At 41.0% G+C, this 23,099-nt stretch overlaps 1 protein-coding gene across 1 annotated transcript in view; it reads right to left on the bottom strand.

Annotated features, from left to right (window-relative positions):
- The window catches only part of ETF1 (eukaryotic translation termination factor 1), a 28,015-nt gene extending 7,812 nt beyond the window's left edge, over positions 1–20,203 (bottom strand). Inside the window, exons 1-4 of the mRNA XM_027096239.1 lie at positions 20,013–20,203; positions 19,748–19,851; positions 1,784–1,959; positions 1,268–1,407 (exon numbers count right to left, since the gene is read on the bottom strand). Coding sequence (XP_026952040.1) covers positions 1,268–1,407; positions 1,784–1,959; positions 19,748–19,833 — 402 coding nt within the window. The 5' untranslated portion in view covers positions 19,834–19,851; positions 20,013–20,203. The remainder of the gene's footprint in view (positions 1–1,267; positions 1,408–1,783; positions 1,960–19,747; positions 19,852–20,012) is intronic.
- Positions 20,204–23,099: the final 2,896 nt, after the last annotated feature.

The raw sequence follows: 23,099 nt of genomic DNA, 5'->3' as shown, positions 1-23,099 counted from the left end.
GTTAAAGCCAAGATAAAGCTAGCACAATGAAATGGTGTCTTGGAAGAGGAGTTAAGGTTTAGAAAAACCAATGAAGCTAACTTAGTAAGTAAGCTAAAACTAGGTAACATGAGTACCAGGTACTATTTAAATGAACAAGATTTAAAATCTGCTTTCATCAAACCAGACAACAGTTAAGTTGGAGAGGGTGGCAAAGAGCTTCTCCAATAAAGCTTTTGCCAGAAGGAGGCTGTGTTAGCCAAGAGAAAATCAGTCTCCACCATCTATGCAACCGCTCAAGATCTGACTGGAACTGAACTTCCTGTCAAGTTAGCAAAATCATCCATTGTAAACTGTGTCGACAAATGTCAATTCTAAATCCACTGTAGAGGTTTTCCCCTAGGTCGATGAAAGGCAAGAGACTGAACTAGGAGCCAGCTGTGAATTCCTGATTGTTCTACTGTTGACTGATTTAGGTCACTCTAATGAGTTTTCCTTTCCACCCTTAATGTTCATCATATTATGGCAGCTCTGTCACTCAAAAGTTTTATAGGGGGCGGGGGAAGCGCTTATGGACCTGCTAATAAAGATTTTACAATCTGTGAGCTGAAAACTAAGCGAGAAATGTAGAGAAGTATCATGGATACATAGGGAGACATGGAGATCAGGTAACCAATTATTTCTTTGCTTCTAATTAGTTCTTCAAACCCAGCTTAGCACTTTCCTCAAACATGCTGAATGATCATATCATTCAGTGCCATAATAATTAAAAAAAAATAAAAGCCAGCCTTGTAAAATGGCACAATTAAAACAGACTGGCAATTCCTGAAATGGTTAAACAGTTACCATATGATCCAGAAATTTCACTCCTAGGTATATACCTGCCCCCAATGAAAACATATGGACATACAAAAACTTGTATGTTCAAAGCAGTATTATTCATAACAAACAGTGGAAACAACATATTCATCAAATGATGTTAAATAAGTAAAATGTGGCAAATATTATTTGGTAATAAAAAGGAATGAAGCAAAATACATGCCACAACATGGATGAACCTTGAAAACATGCTAAGTGAAAGAAGCTAGGCACAAAAGGCCACCCATTCTATCATTCCATTTATATTGAAATGCCCAGCACAAGCAAATCCACAGAGAGAAAATAGATTAGGGGTAGCCTAGAGCTGAGAGATCTTGGGGTGTGGGGGTAGGGAGGGAGGACTGGGAATGACTGCTAATGGGTATGGGGTTTCTTTCCGGGTAATGAAAATATTCGATGAACTTCTTACCTCTGTATGGAATTTGTTGTCACACAAATACAATGAAGTATTAATTGGTTTGAAAGGTTCAAAGTCAATGTTGACTTTCTTTTCTTTTCCTTCTTCTGTTACAATTGTACCACAGTAAACAACCAGGCCATTTGGAGGTACTGCAAAGAACACAAACAATTTCTCTACTTACATCCACAGCTAATTTTCCTCAATTAATAGAAAATGTTCCCACAGCCTGTTGTTCCTGCCCCTCATAATTTAAATAAAGTGGAAATATCTGTAAATCTCTCAGGCAGATTTCTCTCCCTAATTGTGAAACTTGAGATGTTTTAAAAAGGAGGATTTATTATTTTAAGTACAGTGAATACTACTTAACTTTCAAAAAATAACTTAGGGGGAAAAAAAAAGACCAAAGGGACAATGCTTATGGCTGGGTGAAGAAAACACTAGTGACCGAAAGCATCATGGCAGGATCAAAGTGGAAAATACAACCAAGACAAAGTAGAGGAGGTAAATGATCAAGCTCCAGATTACCTTTGTTATAAAGTTTGAGTCTTTGTTGTACAGATGTAATGGCTCCCAGGACTGAAAGGCGGTTTACTCGTGACTTAATGTTAGATGCAGTTCCAAACTCATCTGCTAACATTTTTGCCACTCGTGAAATCTGGTCTTTGGGAGGAATGATCAATGATATCATGCTTGTGCCATTGCTGTCGAAGAAAGTATAGCATTAGAGGTTTAAGTACCATATAAGTAAAGAGTTACCATTAATAAAGGGAGTTAAAAGTGAGACGCCCCTAAAATAGTAGAAATAAATCACTCTCAAGGTGACCATGAAGGTAGGGGCTACACCACTGTAATCAAAGTATACCCAGAGCTAGGAATTGTGTTCAGAATACGGTAGGTGCTCCAAAAACAAACATATATAGAATAATGGAACAGAATCGAGAGCCCAGAAATAAACCCACACACACCTACAGTCAATCTTTGACAAAGAGGCAAGAATATACAACAGAGAAAAGACAGTCTCTTCAGCAAGTGGTGCTGGGAAAGCTGGGCAGCCGCCTGTAAATCAATGAAGTTAGAACACCCCCTCACACCATACACAAAAATAAACTCAAGATGCTTAAAGACTTAAATACAAGACATGACACCATAGAGCTCCTAGAAGAGAACATAAGACAAAACATTTTCAGACATAAATCATACCAGTGTTTTCTTAGGTCAGTCTCCCAAGGCAATAGAAATAAAAGCAAAAATAAACAAATGGGACCTAATCAAACTTGTAAACTTTTGCACAGCAAAGAAACCATAAAGAAAACAAAGAGACAACCTACTGAATGCAAGAAAATATTTGCAAACGATGAGACTGACAAGGGCTTAATTTCCAAAGTATACAAACAGCTCATACAACTCAATAACAAAAAACAAACCACCCAATCAAAAAATGGGCAGAAGACCTAAATAGACATTTCATGAAAAGATGCTCAACATTGCTAATTATCAGAGAAATGCACATCAAAACTACAATGAGGTATCACCTCACAACAGTAAGAATGGCTATCATCAAAAAGTTTACAAATAACAAATGGTAGAAAGGGTGTAGAGAAAAGGGAACCCTCCCTACACTGTTGGTGGGAATGTAAAATGGTGCAGCCACTATGGAAAACAGTATGGAGGTTCCTTAAAAAACTAAAAATATAACTACCATATGATCCAGCAATCCCACTCCTGGGCACATACCCAGAGAAAACTTGAAAATTTGAAACGATACATGCACCCCAATGTTCACAGCAGCACTATTTACAATAACCAAGACATGGAAGCAACCTAAATGTCCATCGAGAGATGAATGGATGAAGATGTGGTAAACACACACACACATGAATACTACTCAGCCATAAAAAAGAAAAATAATGCTATCTGCAGCAAAATGGATGGACCTAGAGACTATCATACTAAGTGAAATCAGAGACAAATACCATATGATATCACTTACATGTGGAATCTAAAAATATGACACAAATGAACTTATTTACAAAACAGAAACAGACTCACAGACATAGAAAACAAACTTATGGTTACCAAAGGAGAAAGCGGGTGGGGGAGGGATAAATTAGGAGTTTGGGATTAGCAAATACAAACTAATATATATATAAAATAAACAACAAGGTCCCATTGTATAGCACAGGCAACTATATTCAATATCCTGTAATAAACCAAAATGGAAATGAATATGAAAAATATGTATTATAACTGAATCACTCTGCTGTACACCAGTTTGATTTACAATCAACTATACTTCAATTAAAAAAAAGAATATGGTAGGTGCTCAAATATTTGAATGAATATTAGTTATGTAATATGTAAAGAAGTAAGGCACTTTAAGGGGTTCTTGGGAAACACCTCATTCCCCAAGGAATGAAGAGAGAAGCTTTGATAAGGGTGTGACAGCAGGCTGGAGTTTGACCTTGAGTCTATGGCAGAGGCTTGGAATCTGGTGGTTCTTCAGAGGATGATGCCATCATAGGATGGTGCAACAAATCTTTCCAAAGTCTAGATGAAATACCAATTTAATATCCTGGTCCCTCCCTTTAAAATTTCTGGTGGTCCAGTGGTAAAGAATCCGCCTTCCAGTGCAGGGAACGTGGGTTCGATCCCTGGTCGGGGAACTAAGACCCACATGCTGCAGGGCAACTAAGCTGTGCACCACAACTACTGAGCTCGGGTGCCTCAACGAAAGAGCTGGCGTGCCGCAAAACTACAGAGCCCATGCGGCACTAGAGAAAGAAAAAAAATCCACACACCACAACGAGAGAAGCCCGTGCGCCAGAAGGAAGAGCCCACACCACAAAGATCCCGCATGCCACAACTAAGACTCTATGCAGCCAAAAAAATAAATATTAAAAATAAATAAATAAAATTCCAGGCTCACCACGAAAATTTATAATCACTAATTTAGCACCCTAAGTATCCTTATAATGGGAAACGAGAGCCTTGTATTCACAGTGTCACACCCACATACACACACCTCTCTCTCTAAATAAATGTATCTCTAAATATATTTTACATATTAATCACTTTTGAGTTTGATTAAAAAGAGGAATGCACTGAATGTCTGATCAACTCTGGGTACTCAAGCAAATTCAAGTTTCTACAACTAAAAACCAGGACTAAACCCTGACCTATGGAGGACACCCCCAAGGCCTTGTCACATGGGAGGTCCCTTATGAGCAGCCACCAGCCTCACTCTTACCTTAATACTGATGCCAGCAACATATCTTTTTTACCTGGGCATTCTCAAGATACTAGCACCACCAGTTAAGAAATACCTCATTTCAATATTCCTAGTTCTCCTTGAAGCAAACATAAAACTACATTATCGGGCTTCCCTGGTGGCACAGTGGTTAAAAATCCGCCTGCCAATGCAGGGGACACGGGTTGAGCCTTCGTCTGGCAAGATCCCTCATGCCATGGAGCAACTAAGCCCGTGAGCCACAACTACTGAGCCCACGTGCCTAGAGCCCGTGCTCCACAACGAGAACCCACCACAATGAGAAGCCGGCACACCGTAAAGAAGAGGAGCGCCCGCTCACCACAGCTACAGAAAGCCCACGCGCAGCAACGAAGACCCAATGCAGCCAAAAATAAATCAATTAAAACAATCCTATGATAAACCATAATGAAGAGTACAAAAAAAAGAATGTATTTATGTATAACTGATCACTTTGCTGTAAAGCAGAGATTAACACAACACTGTAAATCAACTATACTTCAATAAAAATAAGTAAATAAACAAATTGAGACAATTTATATTTTGAAGGCAAAAGCTGATTTGATACGAGCCAAAGCATGTTAAGTAATGTGATTATCATTTTACAGACTGTTTCTACATGATACTTAATGAGTCTGTAGGAAACTTACTTCCTGAGACTCTTATAGATCATGCCCCTAAAGGCTATGACAAGTTTAATCATTACAAGTATTAGTGTCATAATGAAATGGGTGGGGGCTTTCTTTAGATAAACTGGGAAGACTGACAGAAACACCTAAATTTTCCCCTAATCACCGAGTGTGTAATCTCACATATCCAGTGTCTGGTGGAAGTTGGCAAGAAAAAGAAATTAGAAAGATGGGTACAGTGTTAAGTCAAATGGGCTTATGTGCCAAGTGGCGTAAGAAAGAAGGGAAGAGACAGTGAGGGGAACAACATCAAAAAGAAGAGAAAACCCCTAATATTAGCTTTATAACTATAGTTGTTTAAAATCTGGAAGTGTCTGGAAACTACCTTTCTAGAGTAAAATTAACTTCACAAATGTGCACCTTGGTACCAGCATTGGAAAGGTACCTCACTTACACAAGACCCTGCCCTTTGAAAGTTTTCTCCTAGTGGTAAATTCCACAAGTCCCTTAGTCAGACAAGTTTTCTTTATAGAAGGAGACAAGCTGGCTATCAAGCTCTTCCACTATCAAAATGGTTGCTCTCAGATTGTCAGCTAATGTTCCGTCTCCAAAACCGGCACTGTTTCTGTTGGGGTATCTACTCCAAATCTAGAACCTTTGTGATACTTCCCCCAATGAACTACAAGTCGATTAACAATACATGGTAAAGTATGGTGTGTGCTCTGCTGCCACCCCTTGGATAGCAGAGCAAATATTCTAGCCAAACCAGAGAATCAAACAAATTTATGATAAGCAGCTTTAGTTGTTACCACAAACACAAGGAAAATGATCATTAAAAAAAGCTGCTTCCAAGATACACTTCATATAAGATAAAGCATATCCACACACCACACCTGACCCATAGTTATTTCTTCACCTATATAAATGTATATCTAGTTCCATTATTTAAATCACCTAAAACTTCAAATACAGTACTGACAAACCAGACTGATTCGGAACAATCCCTTGCTCATGCACACACACATTTACACTAAGTCAGATGTATCGCTCTCAGACAATTCTACCTGTGGCCGTGTTCCAGTTTCTGAATTAGACAGAAAAAGAATTCTCAAATGAAACAAACTGGTATCTTCTATTACAAAAAAAGAAAAATGATCTTTACAGTCAGTGAGTATGCTCTGGGTCCTATTTTTCAGCTATCAAATGTAACAAACTGCTTTCCTTCCAATATTTATCTTGCTAGGTTCCTGAAGAGGAATTTCAAAAAAACTTTTTGATAATTCCGTCTGGAGTTCTGCCAAATCTTATAGGCCAAAGAGGAAAATAGGAGTTTGCTTTATCTAGGAGGGGCTGGAAAAATTGGGCAAGTAAATTTAACTTTAAACTTGTTCTAGATTGTAGGTGCCACCTGTATATTATGAAAATACACAAGACAGGGAAAAAAGAAGACAGGTTAAATTGCAATATGGGCTTCACTGGCTTGTATTTGTTTTCAGATGAACAATTCTCAAAAGAGCGTATTTCTCTACCCTGGGGCTTTTGGAATCTTTAGGGACCAAGGGAGTTAGTTACTTCTCAAAAGAAGGGCTCAGTTTTAAAAAGCTCATGTGCTCTGATTTACAGAATAGTTTCCTAGGAGATGGAACGAGCAAAGAGGCAGTAAGTAGGAAACGTAATGAGAAGGGGCTCCAAGGATAGCAGGGGTGAAGGCTCAGAGCTCAGGAAGCTAATGTGCACCAAACCCCAAAGGATGTAAAGTTTGAGGCTAAAAAGGATGTTGGGATAAATTAACTGAGTGAACCCAAAATGCCTAAAGGAAATCCCTAAAGCAAGATAATCAGGTGGAGGACAAAGCAATGACCTTAAGATAAGCAGCTATTTACTTTCCACTGCAGATAGGTTAAGAAGATAAGCATCCATTAAGCAACTTCACTGTATAGCACCAGAGTTGGGCAACCTTGCACTCACATCCATTTAACATCCTAGAGAGGACAAAGTGGTAGAGATACCTAAGAACAGAATCTTGTTATAGGATTCCACTTAAAAAAAATGGTTTGGAAGTATAGCTTGCCAAAAAATTTTGTTTGGTAGATTTCTACCAAGTTGCTGAATCTGAAACACTACTTGAAAGTTAGTCTTGGCTTCTTACTCATTTTGAATTTTGACTAATGTTTAAAAAAATTACCTTTCACTAGTTTCCCCTTGTGCCTCTCCCTACCCAGTCTGGGGGAAACCTTATGTTTTTGAATTCATCTGACACCTGACTGGGGATGAGGAAACAAGGATTATTTAAATGGATGGCTTTTACTTTAGAAATTTAAAGGCCACATTATAATCTCTGATGTTTTGTATGTTGGGTTTGATACAGAAAATTAAAGTTTTTCCAGGAATTTCCTGGCAGTCCAGTGGCTAGGACTCTGCATTTCCACTGCAGGGACCATGGGTTCTATCCCTGGTCAGGGAACTAAGATCCTGCACGCTGCACCATGTGACCAAAAATAAATAAATAAATAAAAATTTTTAAAATGAAAAAAAAGGGAGGCTTCTGGTTTTAAAAAATAAATTAAGGAAAAAAAAAAAAGTTTTTCCAGGAAAGCTTCCAAACAAAATAAATAGTCCTCCCCGCCCACCCCACCCCCCCAAGCCAATCTAAGTTGCTAGACCAGTTTGTGTAAACACCAAAATAAAACCAAGGAAGCTGAGTATTTCATTTTAAAGTAGAGCAAACAGTCCTAAGGGGAGAATGAGAAATAAAGCTCTCACTAAGGAGCTGCTGGCAGTGTATGCAAACTATGCCTTTGATTTTAATAGTTTTCATCCACTCCTCTGCTTTGTCACCATGTCCCTTTCCCAAAGTCAAAAGGCTCTCATTCAAGAGCCAGTGAATTATGAGGTATACAGCAATGATTCACATGCAGGTTGTAAAAACTGAGCAAAATAAGACACAACATACAATGTGCCATGTAAGGCCTCAAGGGCCTCTGTTCTCAGATCCCTTCTTGTTTCTCATCATTTTAGGGGCACTTTCCCTTTTCAAAGAAGAGTTCAGCAGTGCTTCCACCCAGAAGACTAACTTCTGAGAAATAAAACAGCTGGGAGACAGAAGGAAGTAGCTGTAAGTAGACTAAATACGGACAGTAAATAATACTAGACAAAACTCAGGAAGGAAGGGAATTAAATAGCTGACAGCTTTCTGTTCCCTCATTCTCAAAGGTGACCATTGAAAGGAATGTTTCTCTCCCTAGAGTAGTACCACCAGTTACTTACCTAATCCAAGGTTTCATGACCCCTAAACACTATGGACAGGGAAACTTAAGGTTCAGATTGTCAGGACTGAAAGGTCTCTAAAGAAGAAAACACAAGGTAAGCAGAGCAAAGCCTGGGCTGTGGGGTATATGTTTATGTAACTTTACGGCTCTCAGGGTTCCAGCCTCAGGATTCAAGAAGCCTGCTGATGCAGATGGTCATAAGAGTGACAAACAAAAAGAAAAATCTAGGTACTCTTTGACCTGTAAAGATCTCACCAGTGCTCATCATTAACAATGCTCAAGAACACTTTAGAAAGGTAGGTAGGAAGAAAATGTGGTACCCACAAGCTTGTCCACTGCCCAATTTGCAGGAGAGCCACAGAACCCTTGGAGAGTTTTCTTAAAAAGCAAAACAAAAATGCTCCGGTACAAAAAGATCTCCCCTTCCTCTATATTCTGACTCAATAGCTCATGAACAGGGAGAGTGAGGGTGATAGTGATTATGGGTTAAGAGAGTCTCAGTTCTCAAATGGATTGATTTAAACAGAATCAGGTAGATTTTAATGCACAACTAGGATTAAGAATCACCGTGTCTGGGTTGCTTTGTATGCCTTTAAGCAGACCTCTTAGCCAGCTCAAGTCGTGGAGATTCCATGACCTCACCCCTACCTAAAGAGAAACTCAGAGCCCAAGTGCTGCAAGTAAGCTGCTGTCATTTACCCTAGCAGTAACACAACTCCAGTGAATTGTGATGGCTCAGATGTGCCCAACTTTTTCCAGCCAGAACCCTATCATCAAATCCCTGCCATCCATCTTATCACCCCTACATAATAGAACTACCTTCAGGTTAGGGCAGGAGCATTTTAGAGACTGCCTACTATACGGTCTAGTTGGGACTTAAGAGTATATGCCCCCCAGGAAGCTTTCATCTCGATGTTTGTCTAGGATATGCCTAGGATATGGATGGCCAAGGTTCCCCCTATCCCCTTTTCAAGCTCACAAACCTCAACTTAAATCTCAGACACAGTGTTTCTGGGATTCACTAAGCTAGCTACATTATATGGATCACCAGCTGAAAATCAATCAGTTCCTCTCCAATTACTATTCCTTTTGTCATTTTATTCACCATGGTTTTATATGGGTTTAATATGGGAACGTAGTAGGAGGGTGGTTATGAGCACAGGTTTCCAAATCTGACAGATTTGGGTTCATGTCCTGTCCTATTAGCACAACCTAGGGCAAATTACACATAAATCCATTTGGGACTCAGTTTCTCCTTACTTCACAAGGTCATGAGGATTCTATAAGAGAATATATGTCAACTGCCTAGCATGGAAGCAGATAGATTGCTAAATGGTAACTAGATGGAACTTGATAGCTTCTTGTGCCCTACCCCCCTGCCCTTAATAGTAAAAACCAGAATTAAGGGCACAGCACAGCTGGGCGGGGCGGGGTGTGGTGAGGTGGGGAGCAACACTGTTAGGTGGTGCTGTAGTCTTCTTTGAATCTGAGTTAAGTCCAAAGAGGGAGATAATAGTTGACTTTGTGGTAGGTGGTAATCACCTTTATTGGGTTACAGGACCTGTCAAATCTACCAACAGAACAAAAGAACCAAACCAAAACAGTTCAAAACAATATGGTCAGAACGCTAAAGCTGTTTTGTAATTTATCACAAGGGAGAAATAAAGAAATTCATTTCCCTCTAAAACTTTAAATAGCTTAAGTGGCTTCATCTTACAGCTGTGGCATGGGTTAAATATTCTGATATAATTCAGAGACAGTCACTTCTATCTGGTTATCAGTCACTTCAAAGATCTGACCTGTTTTCTCCTCCACCAAGTAACAGTGAAACAACACTTACTTATTGAAAGCAGAACTCATTTCAGGACATAGTGGATGCTCAAACATTTGAGAATGAATAAATGGTTAATTGCTAACATAAAAAATAGGGTCTTCTCTATATAGTCTCTTCTAAGCGGACGCCAGAGATTTATTTTAAACTACTAAATAAAATACCAATTAAAAGTTTGACAGTCTTTGGAGAGGAACTAACATGTGCCTAGAAATGACTAGTTGTCCCTGCTTTAGCTTCACTAAAATGTTCACACCATCCCATCAGTCTTTTAACACAACAAAACTAACACTTTCAGAATGCCTTCTTTTGCCACCTTTAATTGGTTCATCCTCACCTTGATGCCTGCCCCCCACATTACCTATGATGCAGGTAGGAGGTCGATGGGGCTGCTTTTTATAAAGAGCTTGCAGAATACCAAACTAAGGGAGGATTCTGTTACTGTTGAAAGAGGCTAGACAAAGTTACTAGAAATTGGTTTTGTGCAACTGACCTCAGGGTTAGATGCCATTACCAGATGGGACAAGTACCAATATCTGAACATGCTGAGACATTAAAGCAGTCTCTATCCTAGAGGATACAGTAACTCAAGATGTCCCAGTATTTTACAGAAAGTAAAGTTTACAGAAGGTTCATTTTATCCTCAAAGCACTAGGATTGCTGTCCTCCAAAACAAAAATGTATATATCTGGTGGAGTATTTTTTCTACAATTACAGGAATTTACTTTGTCATAAAAAGAAAACTAAAAACAAACAAATCGACCTAGTGGAATATTCCACCAGGGAGCAGCAGAAGCTGGAAAATTTCTCTAGCATTCTCACATCAGTGCAAAGCCAGGAGATATCAATCACAACCAACATTAGGGACTTACTAACAACCAGTGTTCTACACAGGACTGTATAAATGAGAAAGTCCACTTCTTATCTTTTCTGGCCACTACGCCAAGTACTTTTCAAATAAAAGAAAAGCCACAGCCTTCCTGTTAATCTTCTTTCTAATACACAAATGAGCTTCTGGGGAAGGATTTAAAACTTAAGTTTTTTCCCTCACCAATGACGCTCATTAAAAACAAACATGTTCAGTACCCAAATTCTTCCTAGGGTAGATTTGCAAACAGCATGCCTCTTCCCTTTTATCTTTGCTCCTCGGTCTCCACAGATCTGCTCCCTCTAGTAAATTGCAGATCTCCCTGGACAAGAATCCTCCTTTCAGAAGAGAATAGATGTTTCTATTCAGCAAAAGAAATACTAATCAAAGAGCAAGGCAGTGTGGTACAATAGTTAGGATCAGAGGCTCTGGAATCAGGAAAGTGGGAACAGAATCTAGCACTGCCCCGTACTAGACTGTGGTATTAGGCAACCTACTTAATCTCTCTGTACTTCAAATTTCTTCATCCATGAAATAGCAGTAATAGCTTTTCTCACAGAGCTGTTGTGAGGAGCCAAAATGTATGCTATTCAACCCATCTTCAGAAAACTAGTTTCATTATTTGATTAACCCTGTCTTTCCCGAGGAGCCTTCTTTCTTAAGTAGAGTCATAAAGGCCAGAAGATGCCAGAGAATGGGATAGCCAAATAGGAAGAAAACTTTTTTTCTTCTTCAGTAAAAAGCTAAAAATATTCAGAGATATTAAGGAATTAATGTTTGGGGATCAGTACATTTTCCGTACTTGCACCCTAAAGTTTATTTACACTGAAAGGCAAACTGGTGTTGGGACTGTCAAACTCTGTCAAGCCAACTTTACCAACAAGGCACATATATGCAAATACTCTGCACTATTTCAATACCCCGACAGCTCACCAACCATCGACCAACATAAAGCTTTTGAATCTAATTTTAGGCTAACTGGCTTTTAATCAAGAATGAATTTCAATGACCATTTCAAAGTCTCAGTTCAGTTACAGCTCCACTACATCAGTGTATCAAAGATACTGTATCAACCAAATAATACCAATGCCCACAGTTACATTCTTTGAAACACTTGACTTGCCTAGGAAATCTGCTCAAGTAGTTAAACAATCTCTCCGTTTTTGACAATGCCCAATGCCTCATTCAAGACCCAAATCATTTGCTTACACTACATCTCCTTCAACATGTACCAGGTTATTCTGGGGCCAGAAATGGTTCATAGTATCACTCCAAAGTTGTGTGTCAGACCATTCTCATGGTATTACACACTGCTCCCCTAAATGTATAAATGTCCAACCTACAGCAGATGTTTGATGAAGCTTGTAAGCTGACTGGTTAATAGTAAAAAATACATTTGTGGGCTTTGTTTTTCATATACTTAGATGTGAGTTCGGGGGAAAATCTAATTTACAAGGCCACAGATATGGCAAGAAAAAGACAATCTTTTGTTTTGACTAGGATCATTCTTCTAAAGGAGACCTTAAAGGATAAAACAAAAATGTGAAAACAGAACAGTACAGGACCAGTACTCCCCAAGTTATCTGCATGACAAGAAGTTGTTGTCAGGCACCTGAAAATGTCAAGTCCTCTGAACTGGGTAGAAAAGATGGTGATGAGTAAAGACAAAGTATACACTGGATGAAAGCTACATGTCTAAAAATTGGTGTTAAAAAAGATATAAAACAACTTGGAGGTTAAAAAAAAGGACAAAGCGAACATGTAAATACTTTAAAGACACCTATTACATACAAATTAAGGAGATAAAAGAGAGACGGCTGGATTAAAGCACAGAAAGCTTGATCAATCTATCAACGTACAAGAATCAAGTGTTTTTATCTTTGTATCCACAAGAATAATAATGAAATTATGGCTCTTAATCAAACTCAGTTATGTTTAGAAGTGAGAAAAAGAGCAATCATTGTTTATCTCAATTCACTTACATTCAAAGAAAAAGATACCTGTTCAGAAAAAGAAAAAAAAAAAAGAGGAAATTTTCATTCCTGATAGGCAGTAAGCTAGGGTTCAAAGTATGTCCAGTGGCATAAGAGAAAGCTGTTATCAGAGGGAACTTCATCATGCTCTCTGAGGACAGCTGCCCCAAAGAGAAATCTCATAATTTCCAACTTGCTGGAAAGAAGAATCTTGAACCCCCTCTAAATCCTTTCTCCCCCGCCACTAAAAGAGCAGGCTGCTGAAGAATTAAGAGACAGCTATCGAATGTATTCTAGAAGAAGGTTCTATTCTGAGATCCCTGGAGAACAGGCTGGACTCAGAAAAAATTTCTGCTGCCCAAGTTCTCAGAGGGACAGTTCCAGCAGTAGGTCTAGGGAAAAGAGGCAGATTTCTCCTTCTCTTTAAATAGGATCTAAAACCATTTAGCCCTGCTACAAAACCCACATTTTAAGTTTTCTCACAACCAAACATGTTCTGAAAGGTTTGCCACACTGAGCACAACCTCAACCCCAAGCTCAAAGAAAAAGGGCCCTCTGCTAAAGGGGTCCAACTGGTGTGGGGGGGGGGGACACTGGAGACCTACATTACATTCTGCCTTAAACGGTACTCTAATTAGGTACTCTTGCTTACCTAGGAATGTGTCCAGAGCAAGCCTTCCTTTCCTGGAAGGATAAGTGTATCTGCTGTTACAATGAGAAGTCTGTCAAGAGTTGAAATTCAAAGAAAGTAATTGTTCATTAGGTTCACAGTGCACAGAACACCATGCCAGAATACAGAGGCAGTTAGGACTAGATCCGAGTTAAGGCAGGCAGCCTATGACACTTGGAATGGACTGAGGAACACCACCACACCCTACTCTTATCTCCTCCTCTTCCCTTTACTACCTCTTTCTTGCTCTCTTCTCATGGCTCAGACCTGTTGGTGGCATCTGTATTTTGACCCCTTAGTGAGAAGCCACCAAGACCTCTGTAGTTATTTGTTCTACACTCATCTCTTCTCAGGAAATTAAAAATATTCTAATTCCTGACTTTTCTCTAGCGGGGTCTTTTACCTGTGTGTTAACAATCAGAGACAGGAGAGGCAGGGGAAGCCAGAACACAGGATGAAAAAAGCCTTTTAAGAGCCTGAATATTCTTGTATTAGTATGAAAAACTACCAAGTATCACTCTAGTTACAGCCGGCTCTTTAAGGATATGGAGAACAAAAGTAAAAATAAAAGTACCCGAAATTCATCGCTTTGAGAACTTCCAAGTGTTCTACTAATCAACAATTTTCACTTGGGAAAGGTACCCAAACACATTTTAGATACTTTAATTTATTCGAACCATATAAACAATCTGTATTGTCTGTCTTTAAAAAACCTATTCAACGATTTCATAAAATTACTAACTTCTAATTCAATATAACATAAGGAATTTTGTGGAGATTTTGGTCTTTGTCTCCGGATTTAGCAAAGCTCTTAAATTCCTCAGAATTTCCTGAGATGGGAGTTTATGTTATTCATATGGAGTGCCAATGAAGTGACTTAGGGTGGGGCCCCTAGGCAGACTTAGGATGGAGCTGGTCATCAGAAAGACCAAGTTTTCTGAGGGCTGAACTTTCTGCTCTATCCACAGACCTATGGGAAGGGGAAGCTGTAGAGTAAGCTCTATAAAAAAACCTCTTGAACAAGATTTAATGAACTTCTGGGTTGGTAAACCCAGGTGGCATACCCCAGTTTCACAAGGACAGAAGCTTCTGCACTCAGACCCTTCCAGACCTTGCCCCATGTACCACTTCATCTGGTGGTTCGTCTATACCCTTTATAATATCCTTTGTAATAAACCGGTTAACATAAATAGTTTCCCTGAGATCTTTGGGCCATTCTAACAAATTACTGAACCCAAGGAGGGAGTCATAGGAACCCCCAAATTATAGCCTGTCTGAGAAGTAGGGTAGGGTAGGACTTGCTTTGGCATCACAAGTGTGGGCAGTCTTGTGGGACTGACCCCGTTACCTAGTGGGATCCAACACTAACTCTGGGTAGTGTCAGAATCTAATTCAACTGTAGGAACGCTCAGTTGGTGTAGAGTGAGAATTGGAGAACTGCCTGGTGTGGGGCAAAAAACCACACATCTAGGATCAGAACTCCTCAGAGTAGAGGAAAAAGATAGTCCCCCCACCAGTTATATTTGGGGGCAGGAAAGACAGTCATGTAAAGCCAGGTAATTTATTTCCTTCAAAGTCAAGATATCTACAAGTTGTTTTTAACAAAAGCTTTAAAAATGCCCAAAGACTCAAATGAAGCTTAGAAACTGTGCTGATCTTCAAACATGGGTTATCTGACTGAGCCCTCATTATATGTGAAATAAGATTCCCTGCCGAAGATAAGTGAAAAAATATTCTAATACCCACAGACACAATTTAGCCCAAATGAACCTTGTCTGTTCCTTGGTTACATTCACCACTGTCCTTGGTAATAACAGGCTCTGGTTATGATTTTATTACCTGAAAACTATAAAGCTTCCAACACAATTTCTGTGGCTACCTCTTGCTGGCTCAGAAAACATTAGGAAAAAACAACCTAAATTTCCCAACTGCCTTTCTCCTACATATCTTCACCTGGTTTAGTTCCTTATTCAAAATACCCACAACCATGGTTTCCATCCACATTGCCCTAGTTCCAGTTGACTTATGTACACATTTATCCTCATTAAGCCAACTACAGAGAATACGCCAAGAGCAATCGTCAACCGGGAAGAGCTATCATTAACTTTAAGTGGGACTTATATATAGGAGAAGAATTAGCTGGTTATTTTACTAGCATAAACAGAAACCAACATTCTACCAGGCTTATATGAAGCTAAATATGTATGTTCCACCCAACTTAAATTCAAGTTATACGTGTAACACACTTTTTAACTCAGAAAATTAAGTATGACAAAAAGACTACAAAAAGACTCCTAGCAAGTTCCCCATTTTAGTCATTTTGGCCCCTATAAGTGGTCTTCCATAGCATAAAACAGTCTGTTATAGCTGTAGTGTAGTCTTGCATTTTTTTTTAAACATAAAATATATCCATTGGGCAGTACAGCACATTGGTTCAAATCCTGGGCATCTGCTACATTCCAGAAAGTAAGATATTTAACCTCACAGCCTTAGTCTGCCTTTCCCACCAAATGGTGGCAATACTTTTTGTGAGGGTTAAATGAAATAATGTATTGCTTAACACAATGTCTATAACATGCCAAGTGTGCAATAAATTATTGTGCTTAGAAACTTCACTCTGTTCAGATGTACTTAATCAGTGAGTCCATTTTACAGGTGGTTCCCCTTTAAAGCTACATTACCTTGGGGGTCATATATCAAGATAATCACATATTGACTATCTCAATTTCAAAATTACTCTTATCCCAGCATACCTTAAGAGCCAGGGTTAAAAACAAACCAATCTGTGATTCTCATGCCCAGAATTGCTGGGGGGGGTATGTGTGTGTGTTGGGGGGTGGGGGGTGGAGAAGAAATCTTCATTTCCAAAGCCATTCTACTCATCTGCCACTAAGTGCTATCTAGTGTTAATAACCATGCTTGAACACAACCTGTTTTCTCCTGAAACCCACAACTTGCCCCTTAAACACCAGTACAGATAGATTTATTGTGCTATCCAGTTTGTGCTTAAAGTCCATCACGCTTCTCCTATTAGTATTTTACCATTAGGCAAAGAAGGAAAAACATTTCTCACTGTACACTATTATAATCTAATGAGTCTGACTAACACAACTCAACCATGATAATACAATCTTGCTATTCTCAAAAAGAAATTGGTATATACCAAGAACCATTTGAGTTAAACAGAAGAAACGTGTGACTCCCTTCCTGATACCTATAGATGGCCAAGATTTTACATTTTCATGGGATCAAGATGTAACCAAATCCTGAATAAAAGCAAAGTAGGCAAAGCAAGACACGATTATGAACCACACTGTTTAGAGGACAGTTTAATCTTGTATAAAAACTACTACTTAGAAAAAAAGTTCTGCAAAGAGAACCTCATTTTTAGCATGCTTTAAACTTTACTGGACTTTGCTAATCAAAGGACTAAAGTCTTTAAAAGCTTTAAAGAGGAGCTTAAAAGTTTCAAGTGGTTAGGTAACATAGATAGGAACAAATTTAAGAATGAGCTTCCTTCATCAAGCAGTAAAGGGAATGCTGTTATTAAGCACTGTTATCTTCAGTGTCACTTCACTTGGACAAGAAGCAAATTATAGTTTGAATTCATATTTTAGACTTCCTCAGAGTATGTAATGTATTCAAGTTCTAATGTGTGAACCTGCCTTCAAGTTAAAGTAACAAGAGGTACTTCCCTGGTGGTGCAGTGGTTAAGATTCCACGCTCCCAATACAGGGGGCTGGGGTTCAATCCCTGATCAGGGAACTAGATGCCACATGCATGCCACAACTAAGGAGCCCACGTGCCGCAACTAAGACTGAGCGCAACCAAATAAATGAAAAAAAAAGTTAAAGTAATAAGAGAACAAACCCAAGGGGTACATCCAGCTTTAAACAACAGTAACAACAGCAAACTGTAAAAGCCATACTCAAGTGAAGGATTCAAGTAACATAACAGCAGGTGCTAGTGAAACAAAAGAACCCGGCTAATTCCTGGTAGTGCATCATAATGGGTCATGACCTATATTGCTCCTCCTGTACAGTATTCTCACACTTGGGGAATAATTATTCATTCTACCATGTAGCAGAGAATCATCTGTGTTCAAATTCTGGTTAAGATTATTATCTAGGTCTGAATGTCGTATTAAATTCAAAGAAAAACAAACCTACTGAATGAAAAATAAGCTGCTATCTTCAATTCATATCTTAGAAAGTGAGCAAAAGCCCCAGTAACTGAAGAGGACTAAACTTTCAGAAGTTTCACCCCAAACAGAACTGTCACTAATTACTAGGAACAAAACACAATGGCAGAGACTTCCCTGGTGGCACAGTGGTTAAGAATCCGCCTGCCACTGCAGGGGACACGGGTTCAAGTGCTGGTCCGGGAAGATCCCACATGCCACAGAGCAACTAAGCCTGTGCACCACAACTACTGAGCCTGCGCTCTAGAGCCCGAGAGCCACAACTACAGAGCCTGCGTGCTACAACTACTGAAGTCCGCGCGCCTAGAGCCCGTGCTCCGCAACAAGAGAAGCCACTGCAGTGAGAAGCCTGTGCACCACAATGAAGAGTAGCCCCCGCTCGCCACAACTAAAGAAAAGCCCACATGCAGTAACAAAAGACCCAATGCAGCCAAAGATAAATAAATAAAAAATAAATAAATTTATAAACAAAACAACACAATGACAAAACTGTTAGCCCTGGGCCTTCAATGGAACTAAGCATACTTTATTTCATAAAGCAGTAACAACTATGAATTTGATGAATCCTATCCTTGCAAATCTACCAAGCAAGGACAAAACCTGTGCTGGAAACCAGAATGTCCAATTCCTGTACTGAAAATAACTTTTAACATGGCCCAGGACAAGCCACTCTGCTCTTCTAAGAATGCTGAAGACGTACAAATATGTCATGTTCCAAACACTTTTTCCTCCTACTTCCTGTAAGTAAAGAGTTTCTATGACTGGGAAAAAGAACAAAATAAAGTAATATAGTGAGAGAACGAATATACCTCTGACACACCTTCCCCCAAAGAACAACTTTTTTTTAATTAAAAAAAGAACATATAAAGTCAGTTTTAACCTAGTCTCCCCTTCCCAAAACGGACACACCTAATAGTTTCTTACCCAAATTTACAAAAAACCCTCAAAGCCCGCTTAATCCAGTTCTGAATTTCAACAAGCATTAATACTAATACATCAGCACCTCTACCCCAAGAGTTCCAGAGAGAGGCCAAAAGGGACCCTGTTGGTAGCGTTCACATGAACGGCCCCGTAACTGGGATTTCTCCTGTATATACAGATACACACCTGTCAACCAAAACCTCCCCCACTCCCCGACCCCGCACACATTTTCAGTTTAGAGGTGGTTCCTGTAACAGCTAACACCAGGAAGCTACGGAGTAATTAAAGGACTTGGAGGAAGTCATACTGGGAGAGTTGTAAGACCCAGAGAAATCAGAGGAAGTCAGAAAGAGGTTGTCCCTGACAACCCCTCCTTCCCGCCCCATCCAAACTTCACCCACCCGGGTCTCAGAAGCCCGGGAGGGGGAGGCCATTTTAATGAAGCTTGGCTGAGAAAAGTGAAGGAAGGAGAAGAGAGGAAATCAGGGAAGGCGTTCGGAAAGCAAGGCTTGGCCCTTTCCCCCAGCAGCACCCGAGTTGGGTGGCAGCACCTGGAGCTCAAAACGGGAGGTTCTGGATTCAAGCGCCTGAAAGGGGTACAAAAGTAGCAGTAGCCTACCACGAGGGGGTCGAGGGGCCCGAGCCCCGGGAGCGGGACCCCTTAGCCCTAACAGGGTAAAGGGCCCCTTCTCGGACCAACCGCAGACCCTCGCCCCTAAGACTAGGGCTACTACCCAGAGGTCCAGAAGGCGGGAGTTGGCTAGTGCCCGGTTCTCCTCATCCGGCCATGCGGCGCGGGGGCGGCCATCCTGAGGGGTCCGGAAACCAAGAGGGCATGGGGGGGCCCAGACGCGGCGCTCACCCGCGGGCCGCCTCCAAGCTCTTAATGAGCTTTTTGATCTTCCATATCTCCACGTTCCTGTCGGCAGCACTGGGGTCGTCCGCCATCTTCTCGCCTCCTCCTCCCTAGAGCGGCCCGGCGGGGCCCGGAGACACCAAGACCACAGAGTTAGCGCCGCCGCTGGGGCAGAGCGGCCCCCTTCCTCGCCACCCCCGACAGTCCCTCCTCTTCCCGCCCCGCGCGGCCCGCCGCGGTGGTCACTGGCATTTCCCTTCCCCTGGTTTACCTAAGGGCCCAGTCCTGGGCGGCAGCGGCTGCTCCTCCCCGGCGGCGGCTCCGCGGCGGCGGCTCTGACGTAGGACACCGGCTCCCTCTTTCCAGGCAGCTGCATGTGTTGCAATCCGCTCACATGGGGCCTGTGACATCACTTCCTCCGCCAGGGGCTGAGTGGAAGTCGGCAGGCGGAAGGGAAGGGGCCGGTGAGGAAGAGAGGAAGCTCTGCGCGCGCCGCGACTTTCCATTGGCTCTCTGGGCCGTGGCCTAGAATGAGCCCGCCGATTGGCCGCAGCTGGGGCCGCGCTGCCTTGTGAGGTAGAAGCCGGGGGCGGGGGAAGTACCTCCTTCCTTCCGGTCCGGAGAGCCGAGAGCAGGAAGCGGGCGGAAGCAGGTGGCTCTCGCGAGGATTTACTCGGAGCCCCGCCTGGCTCAAACGGGGGTGTTTCTTAAAGGGCAAGGCGCGTGGGTCGTAGTGTTTTCTGTCCCACCTTCTTGAATAGAATGGATATTTGAGGGTCTGCGACGCGCCTTTACGCTCGAGCCGGGACGCGCGGTTTAAATTGCGTCTGAGATATCTCAAAGAAGCGCCTCGCACTTTGCTGCTTCATAGCTAACGAAGCGCTCGGGCCTGCGTGCGTCACGGCTGCGCGGACCAGTGTTCAGACGCTCGGCCAGGGTGTACCGGATTAGGAAACTTCTCCTGGGTAGTCCGGCACCCCGACACCCGCAGGGGCAAAAGAGGCACGTCCCTTCCCGCCCCAGGGCTGAGGGGTTCTCTTTGGACCTGGAACTTTATGGGTGTGTGTGTGTGTGGAGAAAGCAGGGGCTGCCTGAGGTTGGAACCCTGAGGTATCTGATGCCGTGAATGGTTTGGTCTGAGCTGTTGAGAGTGGAGGTGGGGAGAGTGTTGAAGCAACGTGGGCAGTTGTCTTTTTGAGTTAGGAGTTGTAGTTGGCTACTTTATGTCTCCACCTCAGCTGGAGTCATTCAAATATTTGGGCCTAAACTATGTGCCAGACCCGGTTTTCATGAGGAGAACCAAACGAATCACAGTGCCTACCTTCGTGGAACTCTTAGTTTAGTTGGATTTATAGCCGTTTGTGAAAGAAAATAATTGCACAAATACATAAGTACTTCAAAATGGTGTGAGAGTGCAATGAATGAGGAGTGAGTGAAAACTCTAGAGTGAGACCCAAAGGGTGAACAGGAGTTTGTCAGGAGGGAGCAAAACACATTTGAGGAACTGCAAAAGCTGGTGTGCTCGAGCAAGGTCAGTAATTTATGTGAGAGATAATTGTAGCTTAGAATAGGGTGATGACAGTGCAGATAGAAGTGAATGATATTTGAAGGTTAGAATGGATAGGACTGGATGATGGGTTGGATGAGGAGGAAGGGCAAGAATGATGGCCAGAGTACTGAAATGGTTTCCTTTACTGAGATGGGCAAGATGAGGAGCAGGTTGAGGGAGATTATTGAAAGTTTCATCTTGTGCTTATTAAATTTGAGATTGCTTATGAGACATGCCAGTGGTGCTCTCAGGCGGTTGCATTTGTGTGAGCTTTGAATCCTTTTTGCATGTTATTTCAATTTTGTCCACACCTTGGAAATGGGGCTTTTACCCCCATTTCATACATTGGGAAACTCAGGCAAAGAAAGGTAAAAGGGAGTTGCTCAGGTTGGGGACATGGGGGGCAAGTCTTCTTTCCCCCAGCAAATGAATTCCCAGAGTGGAATCTCTTCTTTAGGTTCCATTTTGTAATTTTCAGCATATGTTAACTCATAATATTTATTGTACTTCTACTGGGTGCCATTCACTGTGCCTAGTAATGGGCCTTCTTAAATAGTCATAAGCACTGCTTACTGACTGGTTGTCTACCATGTCCTTTGATTTTCCCTACTTCACTCCCTTTGCCCCAATTCCTACTTTTTATGCTAGGTTGCCTTGATTTTCTTTTCCTGCTCATTTTTATGTTTATAGTGTTGCTTCAGGTCCGTGTGTGATAGCTTTACAGGCTTTCTAGACTAGCTCACAGGCTTTTCTTTGTGATTCATGCTGAAGTAAGCATGGTGACATCCCAGATGGAATTGCTGTTTGTTAACCTTTGAATCCTTGAAATTTGGTGATTACCAAGATATGCAACTTGTTTCTTTTTTTTTTTTAATTTTTATTGGAGTATAGTTGACTTACAATGTTGTGTTAGTTTCTGCTGACAGCAAAGTGAATCAGTTATACATATACATATATCTACTCTTTTGTAGATTCTATTCCCTTATAGGTCATTATAGAGTATTGAGTAGAGTTCCCTGTGCTATACAGTAGGTTCTTATTAGTTATCTATGTTATATATAGTAGTGTGTATATGTCATTCCCAGTCTCCCAATTTATCTCTTTCCTCCCCTTTCCCCCTTGGTAACCATAAGTTTGTTTTCTATACCTGTGATTCTATTTCTGTTTTGTAAATAGGTTCATTTGTACCATTTTTTTTAGATTCCACATATAAGTGATATCATATGATATTTGTTTTTCTCTCTATGACTTACTTCACTAAGTATGGCAATCTCTAGGTCCATCGCATTTGTCTGTATACCGCATTATTTTGTTCTTTTTTTATGGCTGAGTAATATTCCTGCAATTTCTTTCTTAGAATATTCTAAATCCAGGCAGTTGAACTGTAGCCCTAAAAGCTTACTTGCCTAGTTGCTGCAAATTCACCATCTCTGCACTTAGAGTTGGAAATCAGTGTGTTAGAGACAAAAGCTGGCATGGATCTCTAGCAGAAGTGATTTGGGAGCAATAGAACAGGGATGCTATTTCCTTTGGCAAGGAGGAGGCCATGACCATTCAGTGTTCAGGAGGAACCTCCTGTAATATAACGGTGATAAAGATTTTTTTCAAAATGTAGAATATATAACCTCTCTAGGCACAGGTTGTCCTCTGAAAAATGAAGGATTTGTTCTTGATGACCTCAGAACTTTAGGTAATAATTTTAAATATGGGGTATAGGTGACATTCCTAGTAAATAGGTGGGGATTCAGGGGAAAGGAAAGGGATGGATTGTTTCGATGTTGAAAACACCTGTAGCAGCTTGAGAACAAA

This window comes from Aethalodelphis obliquidens, unplaced genomic scaffold, assembly GCF_003676395.1.
Source record: "Aethalodelphis obliquidens isolate GAN/ISIS:26980383/991018 unplaced genomic scaffold, ASM367639v1 scaffold4, whole genome shotgun sequence".
Taxonomy (NCBI): Eukaryota; Metazoa; Chordata; class Mammalia; order Artiodactyla; family Delphinidae; genus Aethalodelphis; species Aethalodelphis obliquidens.
Note: the sequence above shows the minus strand (reverse complement) of the source record. Positions and strands in the feature narration are given on the sequence as shown.